At 42.6% G+C, this 19,943-nt stretch overlaps 1 protein-coding gene across 6 annotated transcripts in view; it reads left to right on the top strand.

Moving 5' to 3' along the window:
- The window catches only part of IRF2 (interferon regulatory factor 2), a 66,238-nt gene that overhangs the window by 26,855 nt on the left and 19,440 nt on the right, over window positions 1-19,943 (top strand). For 5 of the 6 annotated variants that reach the window (XM_039540471.1, XM_039540465.1, XM_039540469.1 and 2 more), the window contains exons 2-5: window positions 1,517-1,609; window positions 11,110-11,209; window positions 11,834-12,010; window positions 15,584-15,630. In XM_039540471.1, the coding sequence (XP_039396405.1) occupies window positions 1,523-1,609; window positions 11,110-11,209; window positions 11,834-12,010; window positions 15,584-15,630 (411 nt within the window). In that variant the 5' untranslated portion in view covers window positions 1,517-1,522. Of the gene's footprint in view, window positions 1-1,516; window positions 1,610-10,170; window positions 10,270-11,109; window positions 11,210-11,833; window positions 12,011-15,583; window positions 15,631-19,943 lie in introns of those variants that run through there. The other variant, XM_039540470.1, reaches the window with a different exon arrangement.

The raw sequence follows: 19,943 nt of genomic DNA, 5'->3' as shown, positions 1-19,943 counted from the left end.
TTTAAAAGTGTGATGAAGTGCAGCACAATAGCAGAGTAGGGAAGCTGGAAGTAATGCAAAGTTCTTTCCTTTTTGACATAAAGAACAAACAGAGAAAGGGGAGGAATTTGGGGTGAAAAAACCCAAGTAAAAGTCTTTGAACATGGAAGTGATTGATTGCAGGCTCCTTAACAGTTTTAACGTGACTCTTAAATCTGTATCTAATATCTAGATCTCATGGTCATTGGCACCTCAGAAATGCCTGGGATAGGTTAAAGTTTTCTTTAGCAGGTTCAAGACTTTGTACTCTGGTGTGAATAATTTACAGGTACAAACAATGAAACAACATCAAGTTTGTGTGGTGTGTGAGAGAAGCAAGTTTGGGTCTAAACTAGCTACAGTGAGATACAGGCAAGAGGCTTGAAGAGCACTGATTCCTATGTATTTTAAACTGTAAAATGGTTGCTAAAGAAATCAGGGACTAGATGGCTCAAGGGGTTGGTAATGGGACAGGGAGACCCAGCTTGCCCTCAGGTAGAGTGACAATTGCTACCTGATGGTTGCCCAGTGAATTACAGTATTCTCCCATTTATACAAATCTCTTCTTTGTCCTCCATCATGAGATACTTGAGACGCATGCTCTCTGCAGCATGTATCTCCTGCAGGGGGACAAAGGAGGGATTTGGATAATGCAGAGGTTTGGATAATAGAGCAGAGAGCACCGGTGCCAGCAGTGGAGGATGCCACCCTGCTGCTGAATGGCACCTGCGTGGTGACATCTGATCCCTGCAGGCAGAAAGTACAGGGAAGGCTGTGGTCCTGGCAGGACAGAACAGAGTCCTGGCCAGATGTCTCTGCTCTGCCCTGTCAGGATCACAGCCTTCCCCTGCACCTTGCGACTGCGGGGATCGGGAGTCACTGGCTCTGCGGCAGCGCCAGAAGCCCTCCGCAGTCCCGCTGTCACAGGAGTGAGTGAGCAGGGTAGAACAGACATCCCCAGCCAGGACTGTGAGGAAGAGCCCCCTCCCATGGGGGAGGCCACCCCACAGCTGAATGGCTCCTGCCCTCTTGATTATCTGAACGTCCAATTATTCCAGTGAAATCCATATCCCCCATGCTAGCTGGATAATCAGGAGTACACTGTGCTACAATGTAAAACATGTTGGGAGGCTCAGGCAGTCCCTGGTGAACAGGTATCCACGCTACAGAAAGAGCCCTCCCAGAGGGATAGAGGACTGACTAAATAAGAGTTTGAACTGTTCGTTCAGTTTAGAGGTGATATCGCCACAAGATCAAAGTTGAGGCCTGGGAAAGCTTCACTGCTGCTGTCTGTGCTGGACCTGATGGGTGGATAAGCAGAACATCTCAAGGACTGTCAGTCAGATGCTGTTTACCAGCCCTGTGTTCACACACTTTTAAAATAAACAATTCAAATTTGCCTGTTATCGCTAAGAAAGAAAAATCTAATTTTCTGCCTATGACACAGTTATAGTAACTGTAACACTGTTCCTCGTTTTCTTCATCTTCTTCTATTAAGGTAACGATGCCTGTGGAAAGAATGCGGATGCGTCCATGGCTGGAAGACCAAATAAATTCAAACGCAATACCAGGGTTAAAATGGCTAAATAAGGTAAGATTTGTACGTATTTGATAAACAGATCAACTGTAGCAGGGTCTGAGGTTTGGTTCCTTAGATCTAATTCTCATGGCTTCCTGTGAGGCAAAGCAATGAGGGTAGACAGAGGTGAGCTGTTCTTGCTGAACCTGTTCTTCTAGCCCCGCGTTCAGGATTTGAGGAGCTATTTTTGCTTATCAGATCAGTGACTCTTTTAAAAATCATTTTTCTTCCTCTGTCTTCTTTTGTGGGAGCAGGTGCTATGGAAACTCCACTGCTTTACGCTGGGAACAAAGTGCAGAGCCAAGCAGCTGCAGTGGGACTTGAGCAGAATGCTCTTCTGAACTGTAACAGTCTATTCTGCATTAACCCCTGAGCTGATATGCTGATCCCTGCTTGGAGCATGGATACTTACTTGATTTCATTGCTACGGGCCGTATGGTAGAACTTAGAAGGGTAATGGGTGTCTTTTCCCATATAAGTCGCGATCAGCATTCCGTACTTACCCAGAACTCTCAGTGGGAGGTTATATAGGATCCAGAGAATATAGGATCAAGCCACAGAACATCAGAGAAAATCTAATTTTTAAAAAGTTCAAATAAATGTAAGGCCTAAAAAAAACCAAGTAAAATCACATGTATTCTTACTATGAAAAATATTAATTTATCACATATAAAAGCGCGAGTCAGTTATTTTCAGACATGGTGTGCTAATTTGTCATTTAAAGGCATGGAAAATACATGTAATTAAGGCATGTTCTGATGTATAGAAATGTAGGATTTGCCATTCAAGGTCAGACAGTGATCCAATTAGTTTGGTACCGTTTCCAGTAGTAACTTGTTGTTTATGTGATCTGCTTTTGAACTGATGCATGATATTTAGCTTCTATTATTTTTATCATAGCTTGCATAACTGTAAATGCTAGCGGTCACAAAATTATCAGGTACTTTTTAAAATTCATCCATAATATTTTGTCTCAATAGCCTCCTGCAGCATTGAATTTCACATGCTGTGACTTTATGCTGGGTAAATAAATATTTTCTTTTATCTATACCCAAATTAGCTGCCTCCTAATCTTGAGTGTGCTGGTTCTTGTATTATGGGCCACAGTAAAAAGGAGGGACTGATCAGTTTTGAAAGTTCCCTTTGTAATTTGAATACTATGTTCAGGTCCCTACTGAATCTTCTCCTTTGCTGTCTGTAGTCAGTCATATGTCACTTCTTCCATACCTAGGATCATCTTCATTGCCCATTTCTGGAAATGTTCATTCTCCGCTGAATCTTTCTTAAAGGAAGACTGTCCAGACAGGGCACGGTACTCCAGATGCAGGCATACCACTGTTCAACCCAGTACTGTCGTAGCATTTTCTATATTATGTTTCACATCCTTGTTTAATGCACCAAAAAAACCTATTTGCTTTGTTTGCTCTGCACTGAGAAGACCTCTCTATTGAACTAGTGGACTCCTTAGTGTGTTTGTTCAGACAATCCTGTGAATTCAGAGCCCATAAGTACATCAAGGTAGACTGTAAGGCACACTGTTGAGTTGTTTAATATTTGCAACTATTCTGTCTAGATCAAGGTGTTACAATGGTATCTGCCCTGGCACTTCTGGGCGTAAGCTGTTTGCGCAGAGAAACCATAACGTATTCTTTGTTCCATTATATCATACCACACAACTGGGCAGGCCATGTCGTGCTAATAAAATATTTTGAATTTGGATTTGAATTTGAAAGCAGAAGGCATTGGCTGCTACCAGGATCAGAATACCAGATTAAATGACCTACATCTTCAACGTTAAGTGCAAAGTGATGCACACTAGAAAAAATAATCCCAATTATACATACACAATGTTGGGTTTAAATTAGCTGTTACTACTCGCTCAAGGAAGTAGTAGTTGGAGTCATAGTGGATAGTTCTCTGAACATATCTGCTCAATGTGCAGCGGCAGTCAAAAAAGCTAACAATGTTAGGAACTTTTAGGAAAGAGATAGATAAAAAGACAGAAAATATCATAATGCTACTACATAAATTCATGGTACGCTCAGACCTTGAATACTGCATTCAGTTCTGGTCACCACATCTCAAAAAAGATATATTAGAACTGGTAAAGGTACAGACAAGGGCAACAAAAATTATTAGGGGTATGGAACAGCTTCCATATAGGGAGAGATTAAAAAGACTGGGACTTTTCAACTTGGAAAAGAGACAACTAAGGGGGGATATGTTAGAGGTCTATAAAATCATACATGGTATGGAGAAAGTGAATAGGAAAATATTATTTACTCCTTCACATAACACAAGAACTAAGGAACATCTGTTGAAATTAATAGGCAGCAGGTTTAAAACAAATAAAAGGAAGTACTTCTTCACACAATGCACAGTCAACCTGTGGAACTCATTGCCAGGGGATGTTGTGAAGGCCAAAAGTATAACTGGGTTCAAAAAAGAATTGCTTAAGTTCATGGAGGATAGGTCCATCAATTGCTATTAGCCAAGATGATCAGGAATGTGACCCCATACTTCGGGTGTCCCTAAACTTCCAATTGTCAGAAGTTGGAACTGGACGACAGGGAACGAATCACTCAAAATTGCCCTGTTGTGCTCATTCCCTCTGAAGCACCTGGCACTGGCCACTGTCAGAAGACAGGATACTGGGCTAGATGGACCATTGATCTGATCCAGTATGACTGTTCGTACGGTCTTACACTTCTATATGGCATCTGATCTTTCCCCGAAAATTCACATATCTTCATAGTTGCCTCTTACAATGTGAAATGGCTTCCTGAATCCACTTCAAAATGTTTCTAATCGCAACTGATCATTCCAACAATGAGTCATTAAACCAAAAATAATTCCTGTCATTAAGTGTAAATCCTGACCTTAAACAAGGCAGCACATGCAATCTGTGATACATAAGGCAAAGATTTTGGCATGGGTATTTTTATTAGAAATAATGGACAGGACACGGGCAATAAACAATAAATCACAGAAGTCCCAGCTCTGTGGTAGGGGGGCTGGAGTCCCAGCCCCACTGCCTGGGGCTGAATTACTGGAATTTTCAGGAAGTCAAAGAGGTCTCATAAAATCACGGAATCTGTGACAGACTCGTAGCCTTAATGAAATGGTATCATTTGCACCCACAGCTTTGTTTATACACTAAACCTATGGTTTGCCAATTGTAGAAGTTGTAGGGTTTAGGTGCTGGGGTTTTTTAACCATAGTTCTGCAATGATTCATGGTAAAGAAAAGAATCTGCGTAGAATAAACAGTACACCTGCTACTACAATACACAGCTTTTAAGTTGTATTAAATGTAAAGCCTTAAAAGTTCAGTATTGGGACTTTCATAGTTCACTTTCATGGGGAATATTGTCAGTTTTCATACACAATATTATGTTGGCTAAATGGCATCTCAAGTAGTTACATTTTACTTACCTAAATGCTCCCTCCACTTTCAAATGGAGAAGTTTTTTCTTCACTTCCTGTCCTGTCCTGCTGCATAAGGTTACTGTGCACAGTTAAATAGTTACTGTGTTCCACTCTAGAAGTGGCCACATTTCAGTGGTAGATGAAATGATTCCTGTGTACTGGACTTGAAAAATCCATTTGCCGGCTCAGCCAGGGCAAGCAGAAATTTTGTCAGCGTGAGTGGCGGAAGGGCAGTGGTTGTTCACCCTTCTGTTGAGACAAAGTTGGGGTGTGTGACATGCAGAGCTGAGGGTGGGGTAGTGTCCCTAATGCAGCTGGAGAGAAGGGCTGCAGTGACAGGCATGGGGCTGGGAGCAATCAGAGGACCTGTAACAAGAGCAGGAATTGAAGCACTTGGCTCTTTGCACATGTTTGGGATATTACCATCGAGACAGACACCGCCTATTTAAAACTTGCCTTGCAACTCTCTAGTTAGGAAAGATCTGACCTCATGCTCTGTTGTTACCTGTTGTGACAACATAGCAAGAGAGCCTTAAGTCGTCAAAGTTGTTTTCCTTTTCTAGTTTGTTGCCAGAGTGCAAGCCCTGTTTCTACTTTTCCTTTGATGTCTCCAACCGAATGTGGTGTTAGCAATTTTTATTACACTGCTTTACAGTAGAACCTCAGAGTTATGAACATCTTGGGAACGGAGGCAGTTCATAACTCTGAAATGTTCGTAACTTTGAACAAAATGTTATGGTTGTTCTTGCAAAACTTTACAACTGAACATTGACCTAATGCAGCTTTGAAACTTTACTATGCAGAAGAAAAATGCTGGTTTTAACCATCTTGATTTAAATGAAAGAAGCACAGAAACAGTTTCCTTACCTTGTCAAATCTTTTTTTTAAATTTTCCCTTTACTTTCTTTAGTAATATAAGTTTAACACAGTACTGTACTGTATTTGCTTTTTTTTTTGGTCTCTGCTGCTGCCTGATTGCACTCTTCCGGTTCCAAATGTGGTGTGTGTGGTTGACCGGTCAGTTTGTAACTCTGGTGTTCATAACTCTGAGGTTCTATTGTAGTTAGTTAGTTTGATTCACATATTTGTTCTACATTTTCTAAAGATTACAGTGAGCCTGATTCATTTATCCCCAATGAGATTCAGCATCCTTCATAAATGCCTGAAAGACAAAATACTGTGTGTACAGTACGTGACTGAGCAGGGCCAATAATCTTTGGAATTGTCAACACAAATGAGAGAGCATCACCTTTTCCATGGAAGAGTTGCATTGAATTTTAATAGAAATTGCTGGGTTCTAAATTAACTGTAGTCATTCAGGGCATCATTTTGGAAAGCTCAATAAAAGCCTGTGCTCAGCATCTGTCAAAACACAAGACAATGGCAGGATGTATAAGGAGTAGGATGGAAAATAACATTGATGATATAATGCTATTATATAAATCAGTGGTATGCTGTTACCTGAAATATTGTGTTCAGTTCTGGTCTTAAAAAATATGAAGCAGAAATACAAGTGATTCAGATTTGGGTGATGATAATTATTAGATGCAAGGGAGATTTCTATGTGAAAAGACTGCGACTGTCAAGAAAACTGATTGGTAAGTGGGATCATAGATGGGTACAATATAACAAAGAGCATAGAGAACATAAACTGGGGGCTCTAGTTACACTTTTTCATACTGCAAGAATAAGGGGACTGTCCCAGGGTGACAGTGTTTGCTGAAGATATCACCTTCTTACCAGCCATTGATCCTGATGGGCAAGGTTTAAGTAGGTTCTGCTGATTCATTGAGGCAGGTGGTTCATTACCTCTCCCCAAGGCATCTCTGAGGGCTGTGAAAGTGGCTGCCCAGCAAGAGAGAAGATAGTATGAGCTGAGCAATTCTGCAGTAGGACCTCTAGGTGCAGCCAAGCTTGAGGAAGAGGCTTGTCATTGTTTATGTTTTATGTCTTCATTAACAAAGCAAACTCCAGGAAAGGGATAAAGTGAGTTTTTGACTCCACTCAATGTGGATTTTGCTTTAGAACAGATGGTTGCAGCCACCTGTTCACAAGGGCTTTCAATGAAACTGAAAAGACGCGTTTCACATTGAAAAAGGGTTATTTCTGGTATCCAACCCATATTTAACATGTGGAACTTGTGGCCACTGATACCACTGTAGTCAGGAGTTTAGTAGGCTTCAAGAATAGATTAGACGATTCTCTGACTAATGAGAACATCTATGGTTATATTGGATAGGATTGATTTTTACCTTACATGATATAAATCCTCATGCTTCAGGCCACAAACTGAGTGCAATTAGGAAGAACTTTCCCCTGCAGGCAGACTGTTACATAACTGACAACTAAAAGTTTACTTGCACCTTTCTTTGAAGATTGAAGTGTTAGGTACTGACTGCTGTTAGCAACAAGATCCTGGACAAATGGACCAGTGATCTTAGTCAGCATGACAATTCCTATAGGGCTTTTATGAACCATCCTATAGAATGGAAGTAAATGTAAAATCACTGCTCATAAACTTTGCTGATGACACAAAGATTGATGATGGAATGGTAAATAATGAGGATGACAGAGCAGTCAAACAGAGCAATCTGGATTGCTTGGTAAGGTAGCTGGGTCTGTTCAAACAAAATGTGTATTTAATACAGCCAAATGGAAAGTTATACACCTGGGAACAAGGAGTGCAGGCCATATCTACAGAACAGGGGGCTGTGTCCTGCAAAGCAGTGACTGTGGAAAGGATTCCAGAATAAGAGTTAGAGACCTGTGAAATTCTTCTTGCTTTATATATATATATATTGGGGGGCGGGGGTGAGAGAAGGATTTTGTTTTTTTTCATTTCATCTGTGGGGATGGGGGAGTGGGTCTTGCCCCCAAGGGTGGGAAGTCTTTGTGGGATTGGGTCCTGCTCTGGGGGGGGAGGTGGCGTGGAAGCGGGAGGCAATTTGGATGGGGTCAGGCCCTAACTCTGAGGAGTGGGGGTGGTGGGAGTTGGAGGGGGCTTGCAGAGCGAGCCTGCCCTGCACTCATCCTGCAGTGACGGCTCCTACAGCTCCTGTCCCATGAAGCTGGGCCTGGCTCCTCACTCTCGGCGCTGTGAGCGAGCTCATCCTGCAGCAGCAGCTCCTGTCCTGTGGAGCTGGGCCCAGATCTTCCCACACCAGGCATTGCAACCGGCTGTATGGGATGGCAGAGCCACTCAGGTTTGGCCCAGGTGGTTGGCCCAATCCTGAGTCGTGCTGCAACCCCATGTGCCAAGTCGCAGCACCACTCACCAAAACTGAGTGGTGCTGCGACCCCACATGCCAGGTTGCAATGCCCAGAGCAGGGAGCTGGGCCCGGTCCTGAGGATAGGAGTCATTGCTGCAGGGGAGTTTTTTGGTTTTTCTTCTTATACATTGATTTTCATTTCATGTCATGTTATTTCGAATTTTCCAAAACCAGGGCCTCTAGCCCTAGTTGAGAAGCAACTCAATGTGAGCTTCCTGTGAGATGTTGTGGCACAAAGGGCTAATGCAATCCATGGATGTATAAACAGGGGAGTAGTGAGCAGGAATAGGGAGGTAGTTTTTCCACTGTACATGGTCAGAGGAATTCAAATTGGAAATAAGACAAACACTTCCAACAGTGACGGTAATTAACCACCATCTCTTGATGTTTTTAGATCAAGACTGAATGCCTTTCTGGAAGATGTGCTTTAATCAAACACAGTTATTGAGTGCAATGCAGGAGTAACTGCATGAAATGTAAGGACCTGTGTTATGCAGGAGGTCAGACTAACGGCAGCATCCACTAAGGGCTTGAAGTGGTTGCTATCATATACAGAGTTTATAGTTTGGCTCAAAGGCTCTCAGCCTCCCGCTATACAAATTGTTCCAACACCCCTGCAGACTAGATGATCTAATAGTCCCTTCTGGCCTTAAAAGGCTGTGAATCTATGAATATAAGCACTCTTACATTCTATAGACGTTAATATAAAAACCTAGAGAACTTGATTAATTTTCTGTAGTACACCGTTGGTTTCATCCCTGTTAGATTGTATAAGACATTTCCGTAAAGTGTACTTACTGCCATCTTCAACATGCTCAAACATCTCTCAGGCTCAAACCCATCTTTTATTAATGTAGAAGGTGCACAATAAATATTACGCAAAGAAAAGAAGAGGATAATTATATATTTAATCCAGCCTTGCAAAAATCCATTCACTCATCTGGGGCAAGTATTTTGTTAACTGGCAAGAAATATATTATTAATATCTTCATTGTTGTTAAGTTAAATGTAGGCAAATGGAATTTTATGCTTAGGCTGATGAATATTCACAACAATTTTGAAATGATGTTTAGAAAATACATCTGGCCCCAAACTTTTATAGTGTTTTTGCCTCGTTTCATTCATTCTCCATCGGTTCTTTTGGTTTCAGTATTGCTTTGTTGATTCACTTGAGTATATTCCCTCTTGCTGCATGACCATCTCTCCCTTTGATACTCCTCTTAGTTCATGACACACACATTGTGTATTATCACAGGGAATGTGCTTGGAGAAAAGGTTCAGGGAAGCATTGAGCTGGAGCTAGGGATTGCTAAACCATTGACTTGAACCATTACTGCTGTGTCTTGCATTGCAATGCTGTTTGTGCTTCCTACCAGGACGGTGCTGGTTGGGAGCACTGATAGTGCTGACAGGCATTAAAGCTTTGGGCCTGTCCTTGCTGGGTTTGGATGCAGTGATGCTTCGGACCCGAGCACAGTGGGGGTGGGCTTTCACCTTAGATATGATCAGTTATAGCTGGGGAAGGAGGAGAGCTTCTTTTCAGACCAATCACTGTTTTGCAGGGGAGAAAATGAGGCAAAGAGAATAAATGAAAGGACATGGCCTATGTATAGAGAACGAGTGGGAAGAATGATGAGAGAGAGAAATGGACATCACATGTCAAACTTCTGCTTTTACCAAATTAAAGGGAAGAAAGAGAAAGATGAGAATAGAAGAATAAAAATGAACATAACTATATGGTCCTAACAAACAAGAGAGAGAAAAGTTTGAATGGAGTCAGAAGCTGAAGTAAAAGGCAGAATCAGAAAAAGAAAATATCACTGAGAGATGAGAAAAGAAAAAAAGTAAAACTTTACTTTTATAGAAATATTCATCTGAGAGACAATACATATGGGACGTAGACTAGGAGGAGAGACAGATAGAGAAGGAAAAAAAGTGGCGCTGCAGGAAGAAGAGAAGACCTCACGAGCTACAGTTTGTTAATTTTTAGATTATTTCATAGAAATGTATATAATGCATTGATCACAATGTTCTTAGATGTAACCTTCAGAGCCCTAAAGAAAGAGTACATTCTTCTGTTCTGTACTGAGATACTAAAATGATCCTTAGTCCCTCCTCTTTTGCATCCTGCTTCCTTAATGACCTTTGATTCCTGCTGTGAAGGAGTCTTGTACATTTCACTGTGTTATTGTGTCTGATTTGCTTGCCTCACCCAATTTTAGATGTCATCATCTCCTACTGTGCTGGTGCCTCATAGGCTAAATTTTAAGCCCCTCACCCTCCTGCCCTCAGCAATGACGTCATTAGCTTTGCTCCTATGCATGTTTATCTTCATACAAATTTCTAGTCGTAAAAAGAAAAAATTCTGCAGTGCCAAAAGTGCCTTGATTTGAATATTTATAAATGTGTGGTGCAGCATGTGTTATACATGTGTCATCTTGGAAACCTGCCCAATTTTAGTCCATAAAGGGTAGGGTGACCAGATGTCCCATTTTTAAAGGGACAGTCCCGTTTTTGGGGACTTTTTCTTATATAGGCGCCTATTACCCCCCACCCCCATCCTGTTTTTTCACAATTGCTATCTGGTCACCTAATAAAGGGGCATCTGAAGGTTTCACAAACTTAGGGCTCTATCCTGCTTCCTCTGATGCCAGTGGATGTTTTGCCATTGACTTCAGCAATAGCAGGATTGTACCATAAGGGAGCAAATGAAACAAAATACTTGCAGATGCTGGAACTGTAGATGTGTTTTTAAATGAGTGGATTAAAGTCCTCAAAAAATCTGAGTCAATCAGTTTTTGTTTTTCTTTCCAGGAGAAGAAGATTTTTCAGATTCCCTGGATGCATGCTGCACGACATGGGTGGGATGTTGAAAAAGATGCTCCTTTATTTAGAAACTGGGCAATTCACACAGGTACTGGAACTCTCATTTCTGCGGACCAGATTTTGTTTGCCTTTGTGTTTCTCCCGGAGATTTTCCCTTTAATTTTGTTCGCTTTTGCAAATGCGGTGAATGAATTTAAGGACCTGAATCTGTGAGATGCTGAGTACCTCTTGCGACATCTTTGGTACTCTCCTAACTTTATTGAGGGGCCATATCTTGCTTCCATTGAAGACAACAGTGAAACTTCATTGACCGAAATGGAAACAAAATTGGTTCAAAATCAGTGGGAGTAGAGATGGCTCAGCAGCCCTTGTGCTCTTAAATTTTAATACAGGTTTGAACCAGGCATAATAAAGGTAAGTGCTGTAAAAGCTTACTCGTACTACTGTAGCATTGCATCTGATCCACAACACCTATACTATTCCAGCTTGGGGCCTTTCTTGAGAAGAAGCTGCCAATCATATATTCTAGAGATGTGCATGAAAATGAGATCACCAAATGAGCCTTCTCTTGCAACCTAAACTGTGGTTTGAACTTGTGCCTCCAGAATCAAAAGGAGTGCACTGACACTAACTCATAGTGCTACTAACTCTCCCTGGGCTTTGAAAAAATGTTTAATATGTACCTAACTTTCTTTATTTTCTTGCTTGTTAGGAAAATTTCAACCAGGAGTAGATAAACCTGATCCAAAGACATGGAAGGCAAACTTCCGATGTGCTATGAACTCCTTGCCTGATATAGAAGAAGTCAAAGACAAAAGTATAAAGAAAGGAAACAATGCCTTCAGGGTTTACAGGATGCTACCCTTATCCGAAAGGCCTTCCAAAAAAGGTAGACGAAGGGACCCATGAACATGAAATCAGTGTTAGGTACCTAGCTGGATCTTAATTTGATGATGGAGACTTCTACTCCAGAATCTGAGACCAGCACAATATGGCTGTTGTACCTTGGCTTCTGTGAAGTCACATGTATTTATCCAAAATATTCCCTGAATCTAGAAACTTTCCATGAAAAAATAGACAGACTGCATTAATTTAAAGGGATAATATACTTTTTTGAAAGAGAGAGGATACGCAGGATGTGATGTCTGAAGATCAAGTGTCTGGTAGAAATTGGTTTAGCTTCATTGAAGACAATAGAGCCCTATCAATTAGCACCTGCGGCTCTGATCCCAGATATCTAGTCTGTTTCATATTTGGAGCAAAAAGGAAACTGTTCTGGTCAAGATGAGACATGAAAGTTCTGATTTTTACTACATTTTAAAGGGAAAAACCAATCTACTTCTACAGTGTTACAATCATTTCATTTCTACTACCAAAGAGAAACAAACTGACATTTTCCCCCATCCTATCAAGATACTGACTAAGTGTCCTACTGGGTGGCACTTAGCACTGGAACAGGTATACATGCATAGGTTGGAGATCTGTGCTTTGTAGCAGATCCTTCCCTCCAGCCCTGCTCCCCCGCTTTGCCTGTACAAAAAAACTCTTCCTGAAAGAGATGCAGATGTGGATTATTCAAGAAACATTAATTTAGGCACAGTTATCTACCACCTTATAGGACGTGGGAAAGCCATGGAGAATGGTGCCTTCCTCTCACCCATGCTTCCACCTTTTAAAGCCTCCCATAGCCCAATCTCCATAGAGTGTCCATAGGGGAGAAGATATCATAGAGGCATCTCTGCCCTCTCTTTAGGACTTCTGGGAGATTTCTGTCTGATCAGGGTATTCTCCTTTCATGGAAGGAGACTAGGGAAGTAGTGGAGATGATTATAGTTAACAGACTCATTCAGAATTAGGAGGCAGACATCTTGCTGCCTGCTGGCTAATTAGGTTAGGAAAAAACCCACTCTTGGTTGGATTCTGTGGCAGAAATATGGTACATGCAGAGTGTAAATTAGCTAGGGTCTGTGTGGACATACCTTTTTCTGTGTTGTTTTTTTTAGTTATGTTTTCTTCATAAATAGATAGTGGCTAGGAATCTCAAAGAAAACAGAAAATACACCCCCTAGAGCTAGTGCTCCTCTGCAGTCTTCTTCACATCCTACACCATTCAGAGTTCCTGCTCCAGGTTCCCTGCCTGAGTCCTCTACTCCTATCTGCCACTAGGCACTTACAGCTCCTGTTGGCCACTCTGCCCCTAGAATCATAGAAGATTAGGGTTGGAAGAGACCTCAGAAAGTCATCTAGTCCAACCCTCTGCTCAAAGCAGGACCAACCCCAAGTAAATCATCCCAGCCAGGGCTTTGTCAAGCCGGGTCTTAAAAACCTCTAAGGATGGAGATTCTACCACCTCCCTAGGTAACCCATTCCAGTGCTTCACCACGCTCCTACTGAAATAGTTTTTCCTAATATCCAACCTAAACCTCCCCCACTGCAACTTGAGACCATTGCTCCTTGTTCTGTCATCTGCCATCACTGACTCCAGCCTAGCTCCATTCTTTTTGGAACTCCCCTTCAGGTAGTTGAAAGCTGCTATCAAATCCCCCCTCTCTCTTCTCTTCTCCAGACTAAATAACCGCAGTTCCCTCAGCCTCTCCTCATAAGTCATGTGCCCAAGCCCCTAATCATTTTCATTGCCCTCTGCTGGCCTCTTTCCAATTTGTCCACATCCCTTCTGTAGTGGGGACCAAAACTGGACAAAATACTCCAGGTGTGGCCTCACCAGTGCTGAGTAGAGGGAAATAATCACTTCCCTTTATCTGCTGACAATGCTCCTACTAATGCAGCCCAATATGCCGTTGGCTTTCTTGGCAACGAGGGCACACTGCTGATTCATATCCAGCTTCTTGTCCGCTGTAATCCCCAAGTCCCTCTATCTTCTTCTCCACCCAATCAGAGATTCCCATGCCAAACATTCCTTCCACTATTATCAAGCACAAGCCCTCCCCCTTTTTCCATTCCTCATGCTACCTGCAGCCAAACACTCCCAGTGGTGGTTGAAAGGCAAGGAGTGGCTGAGGTGATGCTGTACTTGGTAAGGTGAGTGTGACTGGAGGAGAAAGACAGGGAACCTGGCACTTACAGGGGAAGGACTAGACTGAGCTATGTATGGCAGATTGGGCACAGCAGATAATTGGTTTTAAAGTTACTGGGTGTCACCCACCTATGATGGGGGGAGGGATAGCTCAGTGCTTTGACATTGGCCTGCTAAACCCAGGGCTGTGAGTTCAATCTTTGAGGGGGGCCACTTAGGGATCTGGGGCAAAATCAGTACTTGGTCCTGCTAGTGAAGGTAGGGGGCTGGACTCAATTGACCCTTCAGGGTCCCTTCCAGTTCTAGGAGATGGATATATCTCCATTATTATTATGCATTTTATAGACTCTGGCATACCTTGATGCACTGAGTTACATGTCATTCAAATCTGTAAGGTTCTCTTCATAGTCATAAAGGCTAGAAACATAACTTGTCTTCAAAATGACAGCTGAGTTTCTGGAGCACAGAGCTGATTCTGGAATACACAGGGCTTTGTCTGTAATTTCATAATGTGTTGCCACCTTCCTGCTCTGTCTCTTAAATAAATTGAGGCACAAGTAGGGGCAAAAGAAACTGACTGCAAGGATTTTTAATTCACAGTGATGCTCAGTGTCCCAGTACAAGGGATGGCTGAATCTCATGGGGTTCAAGGTTTTGTGAATATGGTAAACTATTTGGATTCTCAAAACAAGTGTGATTTCACAAATCATTCTCATTCTAATTGAAATTCATGTGTTTTTTTTCCAAGTGTGATTACATTCAAACAAACTTGTTTTTCTAACTAAAGGGAACCTTGTAATACATATTAGGAAAAAAAGGCCATTCATGGGTGCTGGAACTAGGGGGCTGGGGGAGCTGCTGCACCCCCTGGCTTGAAGTGGTTTCCATCACATACAGGATTTACAATGTGGTTCAATGGCTCTCAGCACCCGCACTGTATAAATTGCTCCAGCACACCTGGGGCCATTTAATGCCTCCCGCCTACAAGCTAGGCTGAATGAGTGAGCGATCTATGTATGGTGTACTGCATAGACTGTATTTATTTTTAATTCGGAGTGTGCTTTCTCCCCCTCTGCTCCTTTTTTTGTCTCTGTTTTTCAATCTGTCCTCTGTGTTCCATTTTCCCCCTGTTTTTCCACTGGATTTTTTCTCCTTCTCTGCCCCATCAATGCTGCTTTTTTATAGTCTTTCCAAAGCAGACCATGTACCCAAAATATTCAAACTGAACTTTTTGGCCCCTCAGTGCTGAAGTGTGCTCAAAATTAAGCATAATGAGTCCTCCCATCCCTATCTGGTCCTGATGTTTTGAGGCATCAAGTGATATTTCCTAGTTAGTATTTTTTTTTCTGCCAAGGAGTAGGTGGCGGTTGATTGGTTGTTCATCTCACAGTTGGTTGTAACAAAACTTCCTTCCTTCCATTGCTCCAGGAAAGAAACCAAAGACTGAGAAGGATGACAAATCCAAACAAATAAAGGTAAGAGTTGGCTGTTTCACAGTGAGTGACACTCTAGCTTGTGTCAATTATTCTGTTATAACTTTTCTTATACCCACTCTAAAATAATATCCAAGCTACTTGTCGTCCATTCTGCCATCTTTCTTTGCCTGTGGTTTGTTGCCTTACGTCTTTGAATGGCACACATTGCATTTCTTTAACATGATGATCGTTGCAACTGTGGCTGATGTGATGAGAGTAGCACTAGCTTTTGTGTTGCAGCTGGATATTGGAAAACAGTCAGCTTGTGGATATATTTAGCAAATGTACATTTGTGTTGATAGAAATAAAATAACTATGTAAGGAATGGTCCTAGGCAACAACAATACCCTGTGTACTTAATTTGTGATGCTGTTGTGTTGGAAATTAGTTTGTATTTAGGTAAGAACGGTAGCTCTAATAGAGTTGCAGTCTGTGTTCATGACTCCTTTGCACATCCTGGAACTGAGCACAGAGCTCCTGCCAAAACATACTATGGGCCTGAACTCGCCAATTCTCACTAGCAAGTATTGTGCTTCCTAGCTGGAGTAGTTCCATTGAAGTCATTAGAGAGACTCTGACGCATGCTCCAGAGTAAATGTTAGCAGGACTAGGCTGTAAGCCAGAAATAAATCAGAAATCTTGTTCAGAAAAAATAACTGAAAACAAAGTTTACCGTCTCAAATCATTAGCAGAACATGGGGCAAATCCTGCAACCTTTTCTCAGGCAGAGCTGTCATTGAAATCTGTGGCCACAGTAACAGCTCCTTTGTAGTGTATGAGTTGTAGCAGCGTGCAGTAATGAGCAACCCCTGACTTCCCTGCCACTCCCTATTAAAGAGAGACCAAATTCAGCCCTGCCGTTAGCAGGTTCAGCTGTCCCTGGGGTCAGTGGTACTTTCGTCTGCTTACACCAGAGGAGAATTTGGCACCAGCTGTTGTGAAGTCAGTGGGAATTCTGTCTGAGTATGTACTGAAGGGTCTGGCCTTCTATTTCCCCTAATTAAATTGGAATTTTTTAGAAGAAACTGTAGTTCTTATATATGTGTGAGCTATTCCACGTAGCAGGCTCTGTGTGCCATGGCCCCCTTAAGGGCATGGAAAGGATTTTGTGCATGGTGAACTCGAAGACTCTTTTTGAAATGCACCCTTGTTAAAATTGAATTCAGGGAAAAATTCCCCTGCTGCATCACAGAATCAAATTCTCCACCGTTGGACAATGGTTTTCAATGGAAGGCGGAGGCAAACAAAACCTGTGCTGGCATTTGTCTCATTTAATACATAAGTATACTTAATATTTCAAGATATTACTTTATTGTATTTTTATTGAGTTTAAGATTGTTTTAAGACAACACTATTTAACCCTGGTATCCAGATTACATAGCCACCAGTATTCATTTGAATGTAAGTGCCAATCATAATTAGCAGCCAGAGGGATGCAAATTGCCAGCGGAGAAACAATTCTCTACCCATACCTTTCTCTGTCTGGTTGGAGCAGCAGCTGGTGGCCTTCAAGGCCAACTGCTAGCTAACACTATCTTAACCCCTCCCCCACACACTTCCTTTACAGTCAGAACGCTAAATAAATAAAAGCGGTAGCACTGGCTCCATTCACGAGAAACGCTGCCCCTCTCCTACTCACATGGGTCCAGTCCTCTGAGCACTCATTACCAGAGTAGTTCAAGTGAAGTCAGTGGGATTATTACTCATGGCATTATGTCTGGTAATAAGTATTCGTAGGAGTAGGCCCCAAGTGTTGGGAGCAGCATCTTCCGGATATTATATCCTGTAACACTGGAACATGTAAGCTGTTTGTCCATGCTTCCAGCCCACTCTCCCATACACCAGTGAGATTAGAACTCACCAGCCCCTGTGAGCTGGAGCCAGGATGCTATCCCAGAGTATTCTGGTTTATTTCAACAACTGTGCATGTGCTGATTTTAGATTGTTTATGTTTTAAAACGATTGTAGCCTCTCAACAACTATTAGAATGCCATCAATTATTGCAGAAGTAATAGTGATCCTTAATTCAGACACTGCCACATAGGTAAAGGATAACTAATTTACAAATACGTTGTTTGAAAATTGAAACACACTTACAATTTTCAAGTCCACAAAGGTGTTTTGTTGATGATTCAGATTCTTTATTTATTTTTATTTTATTTTAAACGAAACCTTTGCACTTCACCTTTAAAACAGTGCTTCATTCTCATGAAGATTACTGGGAAACTTTTCCATGACATGATGCCTGTTAAAGTGCCTGAAATAATCCCGTGGTCTATACTTTACAGACGGAGAAGACTGAGTGCCCAAAAGGAGTAGGTTTTGTGACACAGTGCATAACTTTTAGATGCTCAGAAAATCACAGGGACAATGCTGAAATTTGCAAAGACTGAGTTAGACATCTAGGTTCCCTATATAATGAATAGGAAGAGCTAGCACCTTAGAATGATATTCTCAAAAGCCAGTATGTGAGGCAGGGAGACACCTAAGCTAGCCAATGGGAGAGGCTGACAAGAGAACTGAATACTAAGCGCTGCCCCTCTTACAGAGATAGGTACACAAAGATGCAAGGAGGTGCTGATCTCTGTTGCTGATGCTCACCTTATAACTTTTGGCCCTATGGTAAAGCGCTCACCTGGAATGTGGGAAATTCAGGTTCATTTCCTCCCTCAGGCAGAGGGGGAGAGAGGAATTGAATAGGGGTCTCCTACCTCTCAGAAGAATATTCTGATGTGGGGGCTCCCTCAGTCTCTCCTGCTGAATCTGTCCCACTGTGGAAAAGTGAAAGAGAAATTGGAGCAGGGGGACTGGACCCAGGGTCTCCCATGTCCCAGGTGAGTGATCCTAACCACTGGACTGTAGAGCCATTCTTTCCCTCCTCCCCCCAATGACTGTGGATAAATATTTAAATAGTCATTGGGCCAGCAAGATTGGGCCCCCAGCTCCAATTACAGTTTCATTATTTATCCACATTGGAACAGCTTCATCAGGAGAGACTCAGCGAGCCCCCCATCAGGACATCCCATAGTGCAGTGGCTAGAGCACTCTCCTGAGAGGTAGGAGACCCCTGTTCAAATCCTCCCTCTTCCCCTCTGCATGAGGGGGAAATTGAACCTGGGTCTCCTGCATCCCAGGTAACTGCTCTAACCACAGGGCTCCTCCTCCTCCAAGTGGGCTTTGGTGGGACCTGATCTGGAAGGCAGCCTCTGAGTATGCCTACTGGTCAGCTCCCACATGCAACTTCAGCATCCCAACAGCTTTGTATCTCCTGGTTTGACAGTCACTCTGGGGCTTAGGTGGGAGGTAGGCATCCAGACACCTAGGGTGAGTCAGCAGTGCGAATGCCCAAAGGCAGAGACATTGGTCCTGAGGGAATTTTTACCCTGAAAATGTAGGCATTGAGTGTGTTTAGGTATCTACAGGGCTTAGGCGGAAGTCTTGTGCCTCACAGTGGAGCCAAAACTGGGACATAGATGCCTAATTCCTTTTGAGCATCTGGCCCTAGATCCTCAGCTCTGACACCTTTCTGTCTCCACAGTTCTACGGTGCCAAAGGCTGAAACAGCCCCTCATGCAACTTAGAGCAACCTAATTCAGTCTGCTTCAAGTTACACTGTCTGCCGCATTCCCATAGGGATTGTTCCACTGACTAAGTACCAGCTGGGACACAGTGTGCTCCCTTCCTGCCCTCAGCATGCCCCTCCTATCCCTGCCCCTGACAAACCTCTGCTGAAAATCTCCAGCTGCTTCCTTGAAGTGGCTTTACGATCCTTTTTGTACCAATGAGGTGCTGGTGCAGTGCAAAGTGGACTTAGTCAGGGCCAAGAATCTGGCCCTAACTTCAGTGTTATCTATTGCTGATTATCAGTATTAATATTGATAGTACACTGGTGCCCAGTCAATATTGGTAGCTCCTTGGCATTGTACAAACATGCAAATGTTTGTTTTGTGGCTGCAATGTTAGGATCCCATTGGAAAACTACTGCCTAACTTGTACAAACACATGATAGGCAGAAAAGCATCTGCAATGGCAGAAAAGTACCACTTTTATAGTAACCACTTGCACAGTTTGTTCTGAAGATTTTGGCTTGGATCAGTTTTTGCTGAGTGGAGGCAGAATTCAAGGCAGAGAGAGAGGAATTGTTACAGTTCAGGGCAACTGCACCTGTATTTCACCTCCATGGTCCACCAAGGGCACCCATTCTAGGCTTCTGGCTCCAGCTGTCACCTGTCCTGGGTGGAGACTTGTGTCTCTCTCCCTCCTGACCAAGGGTTTTCTAGGCTGCACAGTTCCCTGCCTACACTGTGATATCC

Source organism: Mauremys reevesii, linkage group 5 (assembly GCF_016161935.1).
Source record: "Mauremys reevesii isolate NIE-2019 linkage group 5, ASM1616193v1, whole genome shotgun sequence".
Taxonomy (NCBI): Eukaryota; Metazoa; Chordata; order Testudines; family Geoemydidae; genus Mauremys; species Mauremys reevesii.
The sequence above is the reverse complement of the archived record's forward strand: the minus strand, read 5'-3'. Positions and strand labels throughout refer to the sequence as shown.